Source organism: Chrysemys picta, chromosome 23 (genome assembly GCF_011386835.1).
Source record: "Chrysemys picta bellii isolate R12L10 chromosome 23, ASM1138683v2, whole genome shotgun sequence".
Taxonomy (NCBI): Eukaryota; Metazoa; Chordata; order Testudines; family Emydidae; genus Chrysemys; species Chrysemys picta.
Window position 1 is genome coordinate 7,738,250 of NC_088813.1, and position 22,009 is coordinate 7,760,258.

Here is a 22,009-nt window from a genome sequence, read left to right on the forward strand (position 1 = left end):
GATCGCGGGTTGGGGGCAGGGCGGGAGGAGGTAGGTGGGGGTAGAGCAGGGCTGGAGGAGGTGTGGGGGGGGCAGGCGGGTGGGTAGAGGGGGATCGCGGGTTGGAGGGCAGGGCTGGAGGTGGGGGGTAGGCAGGGTTTAGAGGGGGCTCTCAGGCTGGAGGAGGGAGGCTGAGGGTGGGGGTAGAGCAGGGCTGGAGGAGGTGTGGGGGGGTAGGCGGGTGGGTAGAGGTGGATCCTGAGTTGTGGGGTAGGGCTGGAAGAAATAGGTGGGGGACATGCTGGGGGGGCAGGGGGTAGAGGGGGCTCCCAGGCAGGGCTGGAGGAGGCAGGTGGGGGCACACTGGGGGCAGGGGTAGAGCAAGGCTGGAGGAAGTGTGTGGGGAGGCAGGCGGGTGGGTAGAGGGGGATCCTGGGATGGGGGGATATTTAGCAGAACTGCTGGTTTGGCGTTGTGGGCTGGTCTCCTGCGTTTCCCCTGTAGAATGGGGCAGGGGGGGCTCAATGAGGACCCTTCCTCCTGAGCACCCCTGCCCTGCTGCACGGCCCCCATTGCTCTGGCAGAAGAAGGTGCAGTAGGAGACCTGCTGATTAATGCCATGGCTGCCCCGTTGCACTCCCAGCTGGGGTGTGATGGTGCCAGGGCCACTGCAAATGCTTTGTGCCAAGTCTCTTCTGGAACATGACGTTTCCAGGATGTGCACATGCTAGCTCCTCAAGTCCCAGCATCCCGTCCCCTGATCCAAACGAGATGTGGGTTGGCCCGGGGTACTGTGGAGCCTGTGTAGGCAAGTCAGACCAGAGACCCATCTCACTTATGCTGCGGTGAGTGTGGGGTAACCCCAGTGACTTCACTGATTCCTCCAGGATGAATCCAGTGTAACTGAGACTGGGATCTGGCCTGCTGCTCTTGTGGCTGACATTTGGCATGGTTCCCCTCTGGAAATCTGGGAGATGCTGAGTGCACTGGCTAGAGGACGAAGTTGAAACTCTTGACTTCTGTAGCCAGGTGACCTTGATCACTCACACTATTACTGTATTTTCTCTAATATACGTGTGTTACCACCTCCAATACTGTCAGGGTTAAGTAAAGACATGCTGTCAGGTCCAAACTGAAAAAATTACAGATTCTGATAGAGTACCCTTTATATAGTTTTCCTGAAACTTTTTTATAAGTTTCTTTAAAGAAATGTAAAATGGGGATTTTTTGCTCCCCTGATTATGTTTGTAAGGGTCAGCAACAGTGAAATAGACTGGCTATACCAGTGGTTTTCAACCTTTTTTAAATTTGCAGACTCCTAAAAAATCTCAAATGGCCCGGCTTGACAAAGCCCTGGCTGGGATGTGGTTGGTCCTGCTTTGAGTAGGGGGTTGGACTAGATGACCTCATGAGGTCTCTTCCAACCCTAATATTCTATGATTCTATGCAGACCCCTTTGGAAATCTTAGCCATAGTCTGCAAACCCCCAGGGGTCCGCAGACCACCGGTTGAAAACCACGGTTCTATGGTAGTAACAATCTTTTGCAGACCCCTTAGACATAGTGTGTGGACCCCCAGGGGTCTGCGGAACACAGATTGAAAACCACTGGGCTATACGAATGAAACAGACCTTACACAAAGTGCTGCCAAATGCCTAAAGTAAACCAACTGGGGGGGAAAAGATCTAGACTGTTCTCAGTGGTACCTGATGACAGAACAAGGAGCAATGGTCTCAAGTTGCAGTGGGGGAGGTTTAGGTTGGATATTAGGAAACACTATTTCACTAGGAGGGTGGTGAAGCACTGGAATGGGTTACCTAGGGAGGTGGTGGAATCTCCTTCCTTAGAGGTGTTTAAGGTCAGGCTTGACAAAGCCCTGGCTGGGATGATTTAGTTGGGAATTGGTCCTGCTTTGAGCAGGGGGTTGGACTAGATGACCTCCTGAGGTCCCTTCCAACCCTGAGATTCTATGATTCTATGAAAAAGAGAGAAATCTTTGCTAACTTTCCATTGCCATGATTTCAGGTGGTGTTTGTTAATGCAACATTTTTAGACGGATGTAATTTTGCAAGATGACTGTATGTCTAAAGTTTGCACAATCGTTGCATGGTCAATATCTGTGTAAGTCTCACTAGGCACTGGTGGCTCATCTGATTCATTTTAAAAACTCCTAGACCTTTCACACTTGGCTGGGGAATCTTTATTTCCCACAGTTAAGCATTTGGTGGAGTTGGATGCTGTGTAGCTGAAGCTATGGATTGGGTATTGATTCTTGTCATATCTTTAGCTGAGTGAGGCTAGTAATATATTACTGAGTCAGTTGGAAATATAAACTAAAAACGTACTTGTAGTATAAGCCAACTGCCAAATCATATAATTGATTTTCTCTGGGAGTTTATTCAGCCCTCAGAGAGTCCCACTTTTTAATAAAAACAACGAGGAGTCCAGTGGTACCTTAAAGACTAACAGATTTATTTGGGCATAAGCTTTCATGGGATTCATAGATTCTAGGACTGGAAGGGACCTCGAGAGGTCATCGAGTCCAGTCCCCTGCCCGCATGGCAGGACCAAATACTGTCTAGACCATCCCTGATAGACATTTATCTAACCTACTCTTAAATATCTCCAGAGATGGAGATTCCACAACCTCCCTAGGCAATTTATTCCAGTGTTTAACCACCCTGACAGTTAGGAACTTTTTCCTAATGTCCAACCTAGACCTCCCTTGCTGCAGTTTAAGCCCATTGCTTCTTGTTCTATCCTTAGAGGCTAAGGTGAACAAGTTTTCTCCCTCCTCCTTATGACACCCTTTTAGATACCTGAAAACTGCTATCATGTCCCCTCTCAGTCTTCTCTTTTCCAAACTAAACAAACCCAATTCCTTCAGCCTTCCTTCATAGGTCATGTTCTCAAGACCTTTAATCATTCTTGTTGCTCTTCTCTGGACCCTTTCCAATTTCTCCACATCTTTCTTGAAATGCAGTGCCCAGAACTGTACACAATACTCCAGCTGAGGCCTAACCAGAGCAGAGTAGAGCGGAAGAATGACTTCTCGTGTCTTGCTCACAACACGCCTGTTAATACATCCCAGAATCATGTTTGCTTTTTTTGCAACAGCATCACACTGTTGACTCATATTTAGCTTGTGGTCCTCTATAACCCCTAGATCCCTTTCTGCCATACTCCTTCCTAGACAGTCTCTTCCCATTCTGTATGTGTGAAACTGATTTTTTTCTTCCTAAGTGGAGCACTTTGCATTTGTCTTTGTTAAACTTCATCCTGTTTACCTCAGACCATTTCTCCAATTTGTCCAGATCATTTTGAATTATGACTCTGTCCTCCAAAGCAGTTGCAATCCCTCCCAGTTTGGTATCATCCGCAAACTTAATAAGCGAACTTTCTATGCCAATATCTAAGTCGTTAATAAAGATATTGTGCAGAGCCGGTCCTAAAACAGACCCCTGCGGAACCCCACTTGTTATGCCTTTCCAGCAGGATTGGGAACCATTAATAACAACTCTCTGAGTATGGTTATCCAGCCAGTTATGCACCCACCTTATAGTAGCCCCATCTAAATTGTATTTGCCTAGTTTATCGATAAAAATATCATGCAAGACTGTATCAAATGCCTTACTAAAGTCTAGGTATACCACATCCACAGCTTCTCCCTTATCCACAAGACTCGTTATCCTATCGAAGAAAGCTATCAGATTGGTTTGACATGATTTGTTCTTTACAAATCCATGCTGGCTGTTCCCTATCACCTTACCACCTTCCAAGTGTTTGCAGATGATTTCCTTAATTACTTGCTCCATTATCTTCCCTGGCACAGAAGTTAAACTAACTGGTCTGTAGTTTCCTGGGTTGTTTTTATTTCCCTTTTTATAGATGGGCACTATATTTGCCCTTTTCCAGTCTTCTGGAATCTCTCCCGTCTCCCATGATTTTCCAAAGATAATAGCTAGAGGCTCAGATACCTCTTCTATTAGCTCCTTGAGTATTCTAGGATGCATTCCATCAGGCCCTGGTGACTTGCAGGCATCTAACTTTTCTAAGTGATTTTTAACTTGTTCTTTTTTTATTTTATCTGCTAAACCTACCCCCTTCCCATTAGCATTTACTATGTTAGGCCTTCCTTCAGACTTCTTGGTGAAGACCGAAACAAAGAAGTCATTAAGTATCTCTGCCATTTCCAGGTTTCCTGTTACTGTTTCTCCCTCTTCACTAAGCAGTGGGCCTACCCTGTCTTTGGTCTTCCTCTTGCTTCTAATGTATTGATAAAAAGTCGTCTTGTTTCCCTTTATTCCTGTAGCTAGTTTGAGCTCATTTTGTGCCTTTGCCTTTCTAATCTTGCCCCTGCATTCCTGTGTTGTTTGCCTATATTCATCCTTTGTAATCTGTCCTAGTTTCCATTTTTTATATGACTCCTTTTTATTTTTTAGGAGTCATATAAAAAATGGAAACTAGGATGCATCTGAAGAAGTGAGGTTTTTTTTACCCAAGAAAGCGAATCCCTGAATAAATCAGTTAGTCTTTAAGGTGCCACCAGACTCCTCGTTGTTTTTGTGGATATAGAATAATATGGCTACCCCCTGATACTTGGCACCACTTTTTAATGTAATATTTTGGTCTCTAGCAAGAGTTATAACTCCATTTGAATATGTTGGTATTTTTGCTGGTTTTAGTTAGGTTTTATTATTGGTGATTTTGAACAGCATGTGCATACTGGCAACCGTACAGCTTTTTAAATTATTACTTTGTTTTTTCTCGATATTTCTCTGGGGAATTCAAGATGTGGGCAATGTGAAGGAATCAGCATTACTATGTCTCCGGTCTACAAAGTGAGCACTTGCCCCAGTGAAAGAGAGAGCAGACTCGGTGTCCCAGCTGTACTTCAGAACAATCCATGGCGGTACACATACACACCAGTTGTCGTATGACTACACATAGACCAGTTAGCCAATGAATGGTGCCAATAGTCAGTAGGGGGACCTGAGACACTGAAGCAGGTCCAACGTATTCCATCCAGTAGAGAGCAGTTATAACCGGTATATTAATCTTACTGCTCCTCACCTAGTGTGACAATACCACTCAGTCTGTCCCGCTGGATGGTATGCATGTTTGCTTCAGTTTATGACTGACGCATACATCTTAATGAGTGCTCCTGTCTCCACTTCAAATGGGAGAGGGAAGCGGTTTAAGAAACATATCTTTGCAAGGTCTTTATATGATCTTTATGACTCTTCCCCCCCCACCCCACACGCTGCCCCCTGGTTCCCAGCAATGTCTTCTCCAGTAGCGTCTGCTGAAGGTCCCAGACTCCCGACAGCAATGGAAAATACTGGGAGAAAGGGGGTGCTTAGACATCACCCCCCACCTCCAAAATGACTGGTGCTGTGAGCACATGGCATGAATGCAGTGGCGCAGTTGGTGTAAGGGCTTGTCTACACTACAAGTGCTTTGGCTGGCGTAGCTGTGCTGACGAAGTGGAGATGCAGCTTACGCTGACTCAGGGAGTTCTCTTGCCGCTAAAGGAGTTCCCTGGCCAGCACAGTTAAATCTCCTCCGCAAACAAGCTATGACAGCACAAGGGCTCCTTTGCTAGGATAACTGCATATACACACGGGCTTTTGCCAGCATCACTCGGTTGGTTTGGGGGAGGAGGGGATCTTTTCTTTCCATGTTCCAAGCTGACATAGCTTTGCCGTCAAAACTTTGTAGTGTAGACCACGCTTATACTTTTTAACCCTACTGGGGCTTTAAATGTTGGCATTAGGCTCTTGAGCATCAAGATTTTAATTGGCTTCCTTAAGACGCTCTCTATTCTTTGTGTTGAAGGGGGAACGTTGAACACTTTAAACATGAAAACAGCAACCATGTCTATCAAAACGTTGCTGATCGCATCCTCTCTTTGTGCAAGTAGAGTATCGGAGCAGTTCTGGCCCCCGAGTGCTGCGTCTGATCTGCCATGGGAGGCTGAATCTCCCATTGACAGACCCTAAATCATGTTTTTTAGCTTAAAAGTTTTTTTTTTTTCTTTTGGTTCCATCTAAGACTAGCTGACTATTAAAATCTTTCCAGTACCTAGACAGGAACTGTTTGTGTTGAGTAGATCTGACACTCAGTCTGCCTTGTCAGATACAACACCAGTAGGTGTGAGGCTTCCGAACCCCCTTCCCCCAGAAGGAAAAGGAGGATAATCGAACTTTCATTTATAAGAAACTTCAAGCCAGGATAACTTTCAGCTAGACTGAAAAAGAAGATGTTAAACCAGCTGCTGTGTGGTTTAACCAAAACTCCTTGGACCGTAGTGAAATAAATAAATTATTTGAAGTGAGAACTTATTGCTTATTTGTAATACAGGCTTTGGCTTCGAAAACTGCAAGCTAGAGTTTGTTTTGAGGAGAGAGGGTTAAACTTGGATGTATGGTAAAATCTACGAAAATGTGGCCTTTGGAAGGGAAGAAATCTTTAGACTGAAAGCAAGTCCTCATCATTTAGTCACATTTTACAAAGAAAGGGCACTTTTCTCGGGTATCTTAGAGTTTGGGGATTGACTTTTTTTTTTTTTTAAATCTGCTTAAATGTATGAAAGTGCTTCACATTCTTCTTGGTCTGGGGGTTTGCTGAGTGGCTTCAGCTCTCAGTGAAGTCCATGGCAGTTGCAGGTGTCTAGCATGCTCTAAATGCCTTGAAGCTGTGATCCTTGTGCTCTTTACTTGAGCCTGGCCCGAGTAAGGAGCGGGACTCATAATTTGTTCCTTCTAAGTGGTGTTGGAGAAAACATCCTAGATTTGTGCGCTTGTACCGATATCCCTAGATAACCCACCAAGTGTGTGTTCTGGGGACATATAGGTACGTATCCAAGTGCTTTCTGTGTGGCTGGTAAGGGATTTGAGCTAGAACGTGTTTCACACCCACTGGATAAACGTACACTGAGACAAAGAGAGGAAAGAAGTTACTAACGAACGTACTAAAGCTCTTTCCCTGTTTCTTGCATAAGAATAAATCTTGCCTAATGATGATCTGGTTCTCCATTTCTCAGAATCCTGTCCTGCTTCCTGAAAGGGCCAGTGCCACTACCGTATGCAACTTCCTCCTGAAACCAAAGCAAGTGCGATGTTATCAGTAAAATATGTGACCAACATCTCCTAGATTAAGCAATGGATTTCTTACACCGTTTCCTGATTAGTTAAGGCTAGTGACCATTATTCAGCTAGATGTTATAATAATGCCAAAGTTGGGTGACTATAGCAGTGCTCTGCTAGTACTGCTGTCATTATCATCTGACAGGATTTCCATTACAAACCCGTTTTTTCAAGGGAGTTATAAATTAATTGTAAAATCTTGTTCCAGACTGAATTTTAGATTAAGGGCTCACATAGGATTACTTCTCTACTGGCTTCTAATGGGATTCCCGGTATATCTAGGACCCGTCTGTAATAAGTTGAGCTAGCCTGTCTACATCCCAAAATGACTGCACTGTATTGTGGGATGGGCAACACCCACAATCCTCTGCTTCTGGCACCGGCAGCTGATTTCTAGATTCTGATTTCCCAGCTTTCCTCAAACCCAGTGATGCAAATAAGCATGTGCAGCTTAACTGTGGACATGCCAACCTGGTTTAGCACACAGGTGTGCCAGGCAGTTATAAACGTGTCCGAATCTGGTTAGACGTGATTCTAGCTGTGGCGTAGAAGGTTTATTTTGAGATGCCAGTCACTGATTTAAGAGGAAATGTGATTTGAGGTTAAATCATATGATTGAATCAATTGTGATCTTTTCCATTATCTTCCATAGCCTTGTTATGGAAACTCTGGCAAAACACTTAACCTTTAAGAGCTTTCCCACTTGAAAATGGGATATAGTTGTCTATCTTCCAGGGATGTTGTGAAGCTTAATATTAATGGTGCTTTGAAATCCTCAGAAGGAAGGTGCTATGGTGGATGTTTCCAGCTTATCTAACAAACTGGAAGGATGTGCATCATGTCCCACCTACTTTTGTAGCTGTCCTATTTTCTCTTACATAGCATATTGGACCTTAATATAATGGCCTTTGACTTTTATGCAGACCTTTAATCTATAATGTGGGTCAGAGCCCAAGGAAACTTCAAAGAAATTAAATAGTCAAAATATTCCACTTTAAAAAGCAGCCAGGGTGCGTATGCAGCAAACGTCTTTTCAAAAACTCAATTTTTCCTGTTTAGAAAAGGTTACCTTTAGCATAAACCGTTACAAAACAGCCACATAAAAGTAAACTGCTGCTCTTTGCCGTCACCCCTCCTCCAGTGTCCCAGCTAAAGTACGTGTCCCTGTGTAAGTGTCACATCTGATCCTGAATTCTTTGCACTCTCAGGACTTCCATTGACTTCAGTGGGAGTTTTGCGCAAGGAAAGCTGGGATAGAGGTACAATAAGGGCCCCTTTTTTAAAGACTTTTGTTTCACCATCTCCGTAAAATGAAGGAAAGGAGTAGAACTGAAGCCGCAATGAGGAGAAAAAGACACACACTGAAACATTCGCCATTTAGCAAGGCAGGTAAAATAAACTATGTGGAAACTGTATTGTGCACATAACAGCCATGCACAGCATCCCACAAGGGTGATAGATACAGTGTACCAATTAACGCCAAACAGATATGTAATTCCCAGCAGAGCCAAGCAATAAAACCACTCTGAGTGTGGCACAGATGCTGTGCAGGACTCCCGCTACCTTTATCCAGACCGACTTTGATATATGTTCTTATTGTGCGTGCATACATTCCCATTGACAGTAATAGCTGTAAATGAGCCATTGTGTCCATGATCTGTTGATTTAAATCGCTGGGATCTTACGGCTTTGAATGGAGTCATTATAGTTTCAGTGGAAGAGCCTTAACAATTCTGTTGAAATAGCATCATGTCAAACCTAATTCCAGTAATTCTGGTCTGCATTCGCACCAGCAGCTGCCTGTGCTCTCTTTGTATAGACGCTAAACATACAAAGAATCTGTTAATATTAACACTAAAGCTACCTTGTCTACACAAATTTGCCACCATTTCTCCTCTGTAGACAAAATTTTAGGGGGTCTGACTGAACCCACAAAATCTAGGAAATTCAAAGCTCTACCTGCGGCGGCTGTTGAGTGTTGCAGAATTGTATCCCTTCAGTAAATGTTTTAATTTGTGAATTAACTTAGTCCTTGTGACACTGTGCGGATAATTGCCTTGGGGACTGAATGATCTGCATGGTTTCCCCATACCAGCTGTCTTCATTCTTGACCCACAACCACCTGCAATTCCAGCCCTAGCCATCCCTATATCTCCCTTAACTCTGCCTAGGTAGCTCTCTTCCTGTTGACCTTAGTTGAGTTTAGCAGGCTTTGCGCAGTTCTGACTTGGGATAGCATGGTTCGGCGAAACTAGCATTGTGCTGGATGCCAGGAGCTCCTGTGTTCTAATCCTGGAGTTACCCTCCAGGGCCTGGGACAAGCCACTTAACATCTGTGCCTCAATTTTCCCATCTGCAAAATGGGGATAAGTTCCCTCAGCGGGGTGCTGTGAGAATGTATTCGTTACTGTTATTGTGTTGAGCACAGTGCTATGCAGCTGCTAAATAGTCTTGCCTTGGGAACATTTAAATCTCCTGCTAACCTTTGAACAGTTGTATCTGATACCTTGTGAAAGATTTAAAATGCATGTCCATCTTCAGGTGACTCCTTGAGCCGGCTCACCCTGCAGGTCGCAAACAAGGCTTGAGCCACGGGAGAGGGGAGAGAGGAGCAAAGTCAGAAGAATGAGTCTGTTGGACTTATCTCCTGGGGATCCTGCCTCAAGGATTTGAGTTTGCTTTGAGAATCCCGGTCCCTCCCTTTTTTGACCAAGATCCATTCTAGGCCTGGGCCGCTCTGGAGGAGCCAACTGTCCATGACAGAATTGGGCCACAGTCATCCCTGGTGTAACTAGCTGGTTACACCAGAGGGAGGGGGGGATTTGACCAAGTGTGGACAAATGGCTTTGAAGGCAAACTCTTGTTTCATTTGTGATCCAGTCAGACTATGAGCCCAGGTCTCTACAGATGCATTAATGTTGTGGCTCTGAACTTTTCCAGACTATTGTACCCCTTTCAGGAGACTGATTTCTCTTGCATACCCCCCAAGTTATGACTCACTTAAAAACGACTTGCTTACAAAATCAGACATAAAAATACAAAAGTGTCACAGCCTCACTATTACTGAACAATTGCTTCCTTTCTCATTTTTTACCATATAATTATAAAATAAATCAACTGGTATATAAATATTGTACTTACATTTCAGTGTATACAATGTAGAGTAGTACAAACAAGTCATTGTCTGTATGAAATTTTAGTTTGTACTGACTTAACTGGTGCTTTTTATGTAGCCTGTTGTAAAACTAGGCAAATATCTTCCTGAGTTGATGTACCCCCTGGAAGACCTCGGTGTACCTGCGGGGTACACGTACCCCTGGTTGAGAAGCACTGCTTTAATCCACTGTTTCACTCGCAGCCCCCTTAAAATCTTAGTGCAGCGTTGTGTCTTTAAAATGCATGATTACAGGCTGCAAATTCCTAAGTGCTAAAAGCCTTCTAACAAGTACATCTTGCTGTTTAATTGAAAACTCAGATTTATCGAGACATCAGCCATGCAGCTTAAATTGGGGGGGAAAACTTTGCCAGCACAGGACAAGCTGTGAAGAGAATTCAATTTATTGCTTCTAATGACACACCTTGAACAGGACGTGATCATAGCTAAAGTTCTTAAAATTGGCAACCCATGGGCAAACTCCTCATCAGACTCTCTTCAGCTCCCTTAACGCTTGATTCAGTTCACAGGTAGTTTAAAAAAAATGCTCTAATTTTTAAAACCTTTAATGGGTCTGCTCCAGCTGACCCATCTGCAGTCATCTAGCACTGGGCTTCTGTCTCTCCTTCCATTATCTCACTACTATTGGTGCAAGAGCTGCCTTTGTAGCTCCCGCTGTCTGGAGTCGCTCTCCTGCGTGTATCTAACTTGGCTTGCATCTCATCTGAAAGCATCTTTTCACACCTTGCCAATACCTCTGTATGTTGTGTGACTCTGTAAAGCCAGTAGCTCCCCCCCTGCCCCCCCCCCCCCCCCCGTACAGTTATGTGGCTGCAGAATCCAAGGCTTTGTCTAAGCGGAAAAGTTTTCATTTATACCGGTATAACACACACACCCAATGTGGACACTTTTTCCGGTACAAGAATGGCTTTTTTGGGGGATGAACTTAAAGCCCTTTCCAAGCAACATAATCTAAATTGCAAAAACGCACTCGTATTCCAGTGTGAGTGTTCACACAGGAAGTTATACAAGTACAATTATATTGCTTTAAATTCACACCTTAGTTTATACTGAAAACCTCTTCCCCATGCAGAAAAGTCCTAAACTTTCCTTTTAAAAAAATGCCCACCAGTGCAAATGACTTTTCAGGCTCTTTCCTGACAATATTTCTGAGAGGTCTGAACCACTCCAGTCATGTCGGAGGGGTATGAACACAGCCACTGCTCATTCTAAGGAGAAACAAACCAATGTGCTTGTTCTTGGCTGTACTAGCAGATATTAACAGCAAGGAGTCCGGTGGCATCTTAAAGACTAACAGATTTATTTGGGCATAAGCTTTTGTGGGTAAGTGGTTTTTTACCCACGAAGGCTTATGCCCAAATAAATCTGCTCGTCTTTAAGGTGCCACCGGACTCCTTGTTGTTTTTGTGGATACAGACTAACACGGCTACCCCCTGATACCTAGCAGATATTGGGGTGGATTGGTGGATCAGGAATTCAAGTCTGTGCTGATTAGCCTGGGGAGCATTGTAGGCTTGGAGAAGGCAGTACTGCATAACTGGGGACTCCTTGCTGCATAATATAAGCCTAACATGCCGTCCAAGCTATGGAGCGGTGGGATGGGATGGTCTTTGTTCTAGGATACACTTGGTGCCAAGAACACTTGTTATACAAAATTCAGTGGTAGTAACATTTGTATATTTCTTTGTTTAGACTAAAGGATCTAGAGCGAGCTGAGCTAGGCCATTCTGGGGTTCACGTGAAGATGCTGGCAGCCCCTATCAATCCAGCAGACATCAACATGATCCAAGGTAACCTCGGTTTCTCTGGTTGAATTGACTTTTTACTTACAAACAGCTTCTTTTTCCCTCCATTTCTGAAATGCGCGTGGAATACCTATTGATTAGCCACATGTTGTCAGATGAGTAATTACACAAACAGACTGTCAAAACCATAATGATGTCCCCTAGGGAATTTTTATACAGGAGTTAGGGCTGGATTCCAGAGCTGCAGGGGTGTAGAACCAGGCCTTCGAGAACAGAAGTTGAGAGAACAGTTTGCAGTTGGTTCCTTTTTTTTTTTTTTTTTTTTACAAAATGTTGTGCTATTTCTCCTCCTCTTACAGGAACTTATCCCCTCCTCCCCGACTTGCCTGCAGTAGGAGGGAATGAAGGTGTTGGACAAGTGGTGGAAGTTGGCCGTCATGTGACTTCTCTGAAGCCTGGGGATTGGGTTATCCCAGCACATGCAGAACTTGGTGAGGTTTTTACAGAAATCCTCATAAATAGTCATAGTTGTGTTGATTTTGTGGCGCTAAGGCAGTTCATTCCAGCCGAGCATCTGTCCATCGGCCTTTCTCTGGCATTGCCCATCTACAGATCTCAAAGCGTTTCACAAATGTTAGTGAGATAAAAAAGTCTCTCTCTTTACGGATAGAGTCAGAGGAGAAGTGAGGCATGGTGAGATAAAGACTTAGCCTGGTGAATCAGTCACAGAGCAGAGCTGAGACTAGAACCCAGGATTTCCAGTTTGCGTTCCCCTGCTCTAACCATTAGACAATTGCCTATATGCTCTGGGTAGGATTGCAACAAGTAACTGCTTACCCACAGATGTTTAAACCCGAACAGACACACCTGTTTTCACTGGTGATAGATATTCACAAAAACATTTCTATTCCTATAGGAAACCAAATTATGCTTTGTATACACCTCTACCCTGATATAACACGACCCGATATAACACAAATTCGGATATAACGCGGTAAAGCAGCGCTCCGGGGGCGCGGGGGAGGCTGCGCGCTCCGGCGGATCAAAGAAAGTTCAATATAACGCGCTTTCACCTATAACGTGGTAAGATTTTTTGACTCCCGAGGACTGCGTTATATCGGGGTAGAGGTGTGTTTGAAAACTTCATTCGTTTAAAATAAAGTCTGAAGCAGGCCGTTGTTCTAACCATCCCTGGAAATCTGAGTATTCATGTGGCCTTAACATTAAGGCCTTGGCTACACTGGCAATTCACAGCGCTGCACTTGCTGCGCTCAGGGGTGTGAAAAAACACACCCCCCCGAGCGCAGCGAGTGCAGCGCTGTAAAGCGCCAGTGTAATCAGCGCCCGCAGCGCTGCACGCTCGCTCGCAGCGCTGCAAGCTATTCCCCTCGGAGAGGTGGAGTACTTGCAGCGCTGAGAGAGCTCTCTCGCAGCGCTGGCGGCGCAACTACACTCGCGCTTCACAGCGCTGCCGCGGCAGTGCTGTGAATCAGTGAGTGTAGCCAAGGCTTAAGTAATCCATCCTCCAAAACCTCTATGAGGTAGGGAAGTAGTATCCCCACTTCAGAGCGGGACAAACTGAGGCACAGAGTGAGTTTTCAGAGGGACTGTACAGCTCCATTGTCCACTGCAGTGCCTTGTCCAAGGTCACACAGGAAGATAACTAGATGCTAAAAATCATTGTTTTGATAAAGACACTGAGTTTATGGTTTACTACAACAATCTGTAGCCCACTAACCCCCTTTTTTTGTCCTGTGACTACAGGGGTGTTAACAAGCCACTTCACCTTGAATGGTCCCCTAGAGTACGTGCGAATTACTTATGCTAAATAATCTGTTTGGTCTTGTATTCAGCTGCGACCCTCTGGGTAACTTTCCCAGACCTGAAGAAGAGCTCTGTGTAGCTCAAGAGCTGGTCTCTCTCACCAACAGAAGTTGGTCCAATAAAAGTATTTCCTCCCCCACCTTGTCTCATAGGAAGCTTATAGTGGAGCTGGGAATTGAACCCAGGTCTTCCTAGTGTACTGTCCTAACCACAAACCATCCTTCCTCTGCAGCTTACACCCATATGCTTTGCCTGATGAGCTCATACTTTAACACTCTGAACAGATCTTAAAACACCTGGCGGTAATGTGACGTCCTGAAGCAAGATTGTTACTCTCTGAAGTGCTGTTTTAGCTTGGTACAGCCTCAGTCATGTACACAGCTTAATTACAGCAATTACATGTAATCGGATGTGATTTTAAAAAAACACACACACAAAAATCCATTAGAGAATGTTCCAGGCGAGGGAAGCAGCAGTTGGAATCCATTTAGCACCATATTAGTCAAATTGCAAATGTAATAGGTTATATTGTCTCCAAGGAGAAGCATCTGTGTAGCCAGTGGAGTTGCACAAGGCACTCAATTTCAGAGCTGTTTTTATGCTACTTTAATCTCTGTTCTTGTCGTATTTTATACTATTAAGGATTTAGAACTCTTTATTTGATGCAGCCATACTGACTCAGGCGGTGATCTCATCAGATTTCAAAGCTAAATAGAGCCAGTTCTGGTCTGCATAAAGGAGAGATGGCCAGAGAAAATCCAGGTGCTCCAAGGAGTGGTGTTGGTGACTCAGTAGTTAGCACAAGTTATTTTGAGTCAGTACATAAAGTCAGGCATCAAGACCACTCATGATAAATGAAGTTCCCAGGACACTTTTGCACCATTTTCTATTCTAAATTCTACTTTCTATAGCATAAGCTGGATATGGTGATTTTTACTTGCATCCTGACCTGTTGGATAAGGTTACCACATCACATTCCTCCCCAGAAGTAGCTGCAGTTTCATTTGTGAGTGCCATTATTCCTCTTTTGCACCTGTGTAAAGGCTTTGGCTTGTCAAGTATGATATAAACAAGTTTATTGTTATGTTTAGCTGCTGTTGCCTCCTTAAGAGTCTTTCAGTAAAAATGTGGGGGGTTTCAAAACAAATGTCTCTTGGGCCACTCTGACTTTTCGGGCCACCTTTTGCCAATTCCATTGGTTCTGTGCCTGTTTCATTTCAAATGGCTTTTCTGCTTAATCAGGAAGGTAAACAATCCACTGAGGGGTTCCAGTTAAGAAGATTCTACTAAAAAGAAGAACAGGAGTACTTGTGGCACCTTGTGATTCTACTGAATCAAGTGTACCCTTCATGCATAAACCATAATGGGAGACAGTAAATATTCATAGGCAAAACTGAATATTAGGTTAATTCAGAGATGAATGGAGGGGCTCTTGTCTCTAAAAGCATTAATTGTATTGGCTTTCAAAAAAATAATTTGTCTGTAGGGTGTAGAGCAGGGGTCGGCAACCTTTCAGAAGTGGTGTGCTGAGTCTTCATTTATTCACTCTGATTTAAGGTTCCGCGTGCCAGTAATACATTTTAACATTTTTAGAAGGTCTCTTTCTACAAGTCTATAATATATAACTAAACTATTGTTGTATGTAAAGTAAATAAGGTTTTTAAAATGTTTAAGAAGCTTCATTTAAAATTAAATTAAAATGTAGAGCCCCCCGGACTGGTGGCCAGGCCCCGGGCAGTGTGAGTGCCACTGAAAATCAGCTCGCGTGCCGCCTTTGGCACGCCTACCCCTGGTGTAGAGTAACTTCCCCTAGTGGTATATATTCACTTTGCTCTGTCTAACTGTCTCAAGTACAATCCAGGAGTTCTCAAAGGTAATTGCTAACTGTTCCTTAAGTATTGTAGGATGAATTTCATCAAGCCCTGCCGACTTGAATACATCTAACTTATCTAAATATTCTTTAACCTGTTCTTTCCCTATTTTGGCTTGTGTTCCTTCCCCCCTGTTGTTAATATTAATTGTGTTAACTATATGGTCACCATTAACCGTTTTAATGAACACTGAACCAAAATAGACATTAGACACCTCAGTCTTGTTGATGTATCAGTTATTAGTTCTCCTTCCACACTAAGTAGAGGACCTACACTTTCCTTTGTCTTTCTTTTGCTCCTGAATTATTTAAAGAACCTCTTCTTATTTCCTTTTATATCCCTTGCTAGGTGTAACTCATATTGTGATTTTTTGTCCCAATGGGATTGTGCTATACTTTTGTATTTCTCCTTAACAATTTGTCCGTGTTTCCACTTTTTGTAGATTCCTTTTTGATTTTCAGGTCATTTAAAGAACTCCTGATGGAGCCATATTGGCTTCTTACTATTCTTCCTATCTTTCCTTTGCATCAGGATAATTTTCAGTTGTGCCGTTGTCTCACTGAGAAAATGCTGACTCTCCTGAACTTCTTTTTCCTTAGTCTTCCCATGGGACCTACCTACCAGTTCTGAGTTTGTTAAAGACTGTTTGTTTGGGTTTTTTTAAGTCCATCATTCTTATTCTGCTGCTCACTCCTGCCTTTCCTTAGAATCACGAAATCTATCATTTCATGATCACTTTCTCCCAAATTGCCTTCCACCTTCAGATTCACAATCAATTCTTCCCAGTTGGTCAGAATTAAATCTAAAATGGCTGTTCCCCAGGTTACTTCCTTCACTTTCTGAAACAAAAGTTATCCCCAGTACATTCCAAAACCTTGTTGGAAGCATTGTGTTTTGCTGCATTACTTTTCCAACAGATGTCTGCACAGTTAATGTCTAACATTACTACCAGGTCTTGTGTTCTGGATATTTCTGTCGTTTGTTCTAGAATTGCCTCATCCACCTCCTTCTCTTCCCGATTTGGTGGTCTATCGTAAACCCTATTTTTTACCACTTTTATTGTTTTTGAATGATAGGTAGTTGCATCATTGCTAACTAGCAACCTTAACTGTTCGTTATTGTGTTTTTAAAGCAGCTTTCTGGTTTTGGGGGGAAGGACTAGTTCTTTGACTACTTGAATTTTTTCTTTGGTGCAGGTAAATGAAGACACAACTTATAAAAATAAAAATTACACAGGAGGGACAGATTCCTAAATAAGAATGAGTTGTGCTAGCCAAGCTAATAAAGGCAGCTGCAGCGTCCTACCTCATTCAGTGCACACCAGACAAGATGTACACATTTCCTAGAGAGCTACATTAACCATGTACATAGCTAATTAGCAGCCCTGGAAAATCAAGCTTCAAGTGGCTTGCCTATAGCCAGAGATGGAATCTGTATCCAAACCAGGACTGGAATTCAGGAGTTTTGCCTCCCTAGCCTATGCTTAGATCTCAAGGCCACATTTCTCTCTCCAACCTTATTGGGCCTGAAAACTTTTGCCTAAGAAGTTACTTGCTCAACTTGCCTGCGTCTTTCTAACACTTCTCATAGCTTGAATAAGCCTTGTCCTTTAAACCAGGAACGTGGCGGACGGATGCAGTGTTCAGCGAGGAAACCCTGGTGAAACTCCCACGCGACATCCCTTTGCTGTGTGCTGCCACCTTGAGCGTCAACCCCTGCACAGCCTATCGGATGCTGGCTGATTTTGAGACCTTGGGGCCAGGTACGTCTCTTCACCTGTGCTGCGTAACTCTCCTAACACATGACTGATTTTTACACTCAAATGGAACATCCCATCCCTGGATATTGACCCTAAACAAGTTAACAGAATTTACAGATTCCTTCTAATTAACAGTTTATCCATGTGCAGAAACAAAATTCTATCTTTTTCTGTATGGAAAGTACTAATATTAAGTAGTCAGAATTGGGGTTTGGGAGATAGGACTACGGGATTTATCCCCAGCTCTGCCACTGACTGCATGACCTCTGGCAAGTCTCTGTACCTGTTTTCTTACTTGGTGGTTCAGGGTTATTTATTATTTATATTGCAGTAGCACCTGGTAGCCCCAGTCAGGGACAGGTCAGCATTGTGCTGCCCAAACACAGCCAAAGATATGGTCATTGTCATATCTCGCTATCCTAGAGTACCTCCTCCTAGTGATATCCAGCATTGCAGCCCCTCTGCCTCACCCGCCTTCTCCGGACTTCGGTGTCTGCAGGTGACTTGGCCCTCTGGCCAGGTGACACTGAGTCCCACCCTTTCAGGGAACAGCGTCCACTCTCAAAGGAATAGAAACTCTTCCACCCTCCCTGGGCCCAGTCCTCCACGGATCTTCACCGCCTCTCAGGTTCTGCATCTTCCTCACTTTATTACAGAGCGCTGCCTCTGAGGGTTTAGTTTCTGGTGGCATGGCTGATCTTGAGCTACTGACCTTTGGGGCAGCTTCCCTGGAGTCTCCTCACCAGCTTCCCTCTCCTTTCAGGGTACAAGCGCCTTCCTGCACACCCCTCGATGGTTCCTTTTCCAGAGAGAGGAAATGCCCAACTACCTCTTTCCTGCGTCCTTTCTTTCTAGGAACCATGCAGCCTGGTTCTCCCCAGCTGGGTCTAATCCTTCATTACCTGTCTCTCCTCCAGGTGCCATAGAATGGGCTAACTAGGCTCTCTAGTTCCCTTTAAGCCTATGATTGCCAGCGTGGAGTTTAGATACCCCCATCACAGCCTCTGCCCAAGGAGCTTGCCAGCTGAGGGTAAATGAGTGTTTGCGAAGTACTTGAATAAGAACATAAGAATGGCCCTACTGGGTCAGACCAAAGGTCCATCTAGCCCAGTATCCTGTCTACCGACAGTGGCCAGTGCCAGGTGCCCCAGAGGGAATGAACAGAACAGGGAATCATCAAGTGATCCATCCCCTGTTGCCCATTCCCAGCTCCTGGCAAACAGAGGCTAGGGACACCATCCCTGCCCATCCTGGCTAATAGCCATTGATGGACCTGTCCTCCATGAATGAATGACTTGATACGAGGGCCAAATTTTATGATCAGTATCTCGTGCCTTCAAGGTTCTGGGTCAGATGCAAGTCCTTCTTGCAAGTCTAGAGGAAATAAGCAGGTTATAATAGGTTCTTGGGAATAAATCAAAGCCACTCCAAAAAAGTCTTAGTAAATGGGTCTAAGGTGAATGAAATTCTCAGATGAACGTATCATGAAGGAATTAAGCCTTTCGGTTGTAGCTCCTTAGTTTAAATGTGGTCATAGTGGCTGAAAGGTTGTTCCCATCTGAGGTCCTGTCTGAAATAAGTTGGTGAGTCTTAGTTCAGCTCTTGGAAACATCTCTGCGTCAAAACCCACCACCTCCGTTGACCCTAGCTAGCACTTAGCAGTATCCCTCATTGGCTATCAAAGCAGTTAGTTATTTTCTTGCTCCTAGAGCTAGCCCGCCAGAATGGGGATGAGCCATGCTGACGGGACAGTGTCAGGGAAGATTGCCTTGCAGCAGTCTGTGCTGTCCCTATTCTTGACCATATTCTGAGCCCTGAAGACTGAAGGTCTCCGCATCTTTCTCCAGCACTAAATTTGCTTCAAGCCAGAGCTGACTTGGGTTTCTTTATTTCGCTGCAGGTGATTCCATCATCCAGAATGCAGCCAACAGTGGCGTGGGACAGGCTGTTATTCAGATTGCAGCAGCTTTAGGCATCAAAACAATCAATGTGATCCGAGACAGGTGCGTGTACAATGGGCCCTGGTTTTTAGAGACTCTTACGAACTGGGTCATTTGTTAAAATTGTCCTGATCAAACAACTTTTTTGCTTTATCCTGGACTGCTCAGTTCCCCTTCCTTTCACCCTGTATTCTGCTCTCTGTGTCTGAGTTAGATTCTCAGTGGGAGGGGAGGGGATTCTCTCTTGGAAACGACGGAGATGGGCATAAAGGTTGGGTTATGGCCAGTTAAGAGTAGCTGCATTTAGATGTTTGTTTGTCCGTCTGTCTCGAATTTTTCACTTTAACTGCTCTGATATGAATCTACCCGAGGGAATCACTCCGGCTGGAATTATGCCATAGAAAGAGGTGGGGCGAAGACAGGTTAAAGGTTAGCAGGATCACCATCTCAGAACCTGCATCCATTTTTTCTCTCTGGTCTGCAAATAGTCCAAAGGAGGCCGAGAACCTGTGCTGTAAAACTGGGCAATACCTCATGTTGATAGAAAGACGACATTCGTGTCTGAATGGGCAACGGGGCGCGTTCGTTCAGGTAGCTGAATCCAGCAATGGAGTTCTTCACAATAGGGCTTCCCTTTCCTCTCTGAATGAGGCTGCCCGTTGAGTGATTAGCGAATGTATTAAATGTCTCCCCTCTGAAGATGAGTGTTAAAATTCCTGTTGGGAGAGGGCGTGACTAGCCCTTGACACTGGCTAGTCTTGCAGGATTTTTAACTCCAAGGTTGGCCAGTTCCAAAGGGCTAGGCGGGGGGGAACCGTTGGTGGATCTGGACGTGGGATAAGGAGAGACTAGATGCAGAGGGAAGAGGGACCTGGTGGCTCCTCAGAGAAGCTAGTTCTGCCTACTCCCACTTTGTGGCCTGCTCAGGAGGCTTGTCCTTCCTCACAGTGCTGCTGGTCCCATCCCTTTCTCTTGCCTGGAAGTAGGAAAGTGGGGTGTGGTTTGGTTTGGTGGAACAGCATCAGCTGGTGGTGGTAAAACAGGCACTGAGCTGGGAAGCAGCGGCCTACTCTGTGATTGGTAATTGGCTCTTACTCTGAGCAGACAAGAAGCCCTGTTTGGAGCTTGTGGGTGAGTGTTCAGGGGCCAGCAGATCTTATGCAGGAACAGCTGGAGCCGGCATCCTAGTTCAGGGTAGGAAGCTTTGCAGAAGAAAGCGTTTAGGAGAGGACAGGTCCCTGTGTGTGGGAAGCAGAAGAGGCAGCATGAAAGAAGATGCAGACCGGAGCGGGAGGAGGAGACACCAGGAGCAGTTCTCAGGAAGGCTGCTGGAGGGTAGACAGTGAAGGCTGGGATGAGGGCAGAGAGGGAGGTTGGATGGCACCATGTAGAGCAGGGGTCGGCAGCCTTTCAGAAGCAGTGTGCCGAGTCTTCATTTATCCACTCTAATTTAAGGTTTTGCGTGCCAGTCATACATTTTAACCTTTTTAGAAGGTCTCTTTCTATAAGTCTACAAAATATAGCTAAACTATTGTTGTATGTAAAGTAAATAAGGTTTTTAAAATGTGTAAGAAGCTTCATTTAAAATTAAATTAAAATGCAGAGCCCCTCCCCCCCCCCCCCCCCGACCAGTGGCCCCGGCAGTGTGAATGCCACTGAAAATCAGCTCATGTGCCGCCTTCGGCACGCGTGCCATAGGTTGCCTACCCCTGATGTAGAGCCTTGAAGATGAGGCTGAGGGGCTCATAGCTGATGCAGAAAGTGAGGAAGCCAGTAGAGGAAACTAGGGTACAGAAGCAGGAGTGACGTGGTCAGTTAATAACCGGACAAGGGAAGGAGGAGATAAATCCCCCCCCAAAGAGACTTGCTTTTGGAAGGGAACATCTTCCCCAAAGTTTGGGCTGAGCCCAGTTTGCTCATCCTGGGTCACAAATTACAGATTAGAGCTCATAGAAACTGACTGACATGGCCAAAGGGCCCTGCAGAGGTCTGTCCATCTTGGCTTGGGAAACATGCCAGTTATTTCTGCAAATCTCTTTTTTGTTGTTGTTGTTGTCCTTCCTCCCCAGACCCAATCTCCAAGAGGTGGTAGACAGACTGACATCCCTTGGTGCAGACCATGTCATCACAGAAGAGATGCTGAGAAAGCCAGAGATGAAAGACTTATTTAAGGTACTGTAATGCTGAGCTCTCCAGAAAGAGGAAGCTAATTCCCAGGATCCTAAGACAATACTGGAACCTCTGAATAGCCATATTGGATCAGACCGTGGTCTGTCTAATGTAGTGGCAAAAACTAGATGCTGCTGGAAAAGGTGCAAGAATCCTATTATGGACAACAATGGAGTAAACTTCCTGAGAGGAAGCTCTTTCCTAACCCCTGGGCAGATGAGCAGTTGTTTTAGGTCCAGATTTTCAAAGGTATTTGGACACCTAACTTCCATTGAAATCAATGAAAGCTAAGAGCATAAATATCTTGAGGATCAGGGCCTTATTCCATAAATCAGGAGTCTATATCCCTTACTTTATCTTCTCATGTAACTGGGTGTTCTCATTAATCCATATAAATGTC

General features: G+C 44.6%; 1 protein-coding gene across 5 annotated transcripts in view; it reads left to right on the forward strand.

The window, feature by feature from the left end:
* Window positions 1–22,009, forward strand: part of MECR (mitochondrial trans-2-enoyl-CoA reductase) — a 28,440-nt gene that overhangs the window by 688 nt on the left and 5,743 nt on the right. Inside the window, exons 1-6 of one of the 5 annotated variants that reach the window (XM_008168910.4) lie at window positions 448–824; window positions 11,994–12,091; window positions 12,406–12,537; window positions 17,360–17,503; window positions 19,401–19,503; window positions 21,510–21,612. In XM_008168910.4, the coding sequence (XP_008167132.2) occupies window positions 682–824; window positions 11,994–12,091; window positions 12,406–12,537; window positions 17,360–17,503; window positions 19,401–19,503; window positions 21,510–21,612 (723 nt within the window). In that variant the 5' untranslated portion in view covers window positions 448–681. Of the gene's footprint in view, window positions 1–444; window positions 825–871; window positions 1,009–11,993; window positions 12,092–12,405; window positions 12,538–17,359; window positions 17,504–19,400; window positions 19,504–21,509; window positions 21,613–22,009 lie in introns of those variants that run through there. The other 4 variants (XM_042857340.2, XM_065577003.1, XM_065577006.1 and 1 more) reach the window with 4 other exon arrangements.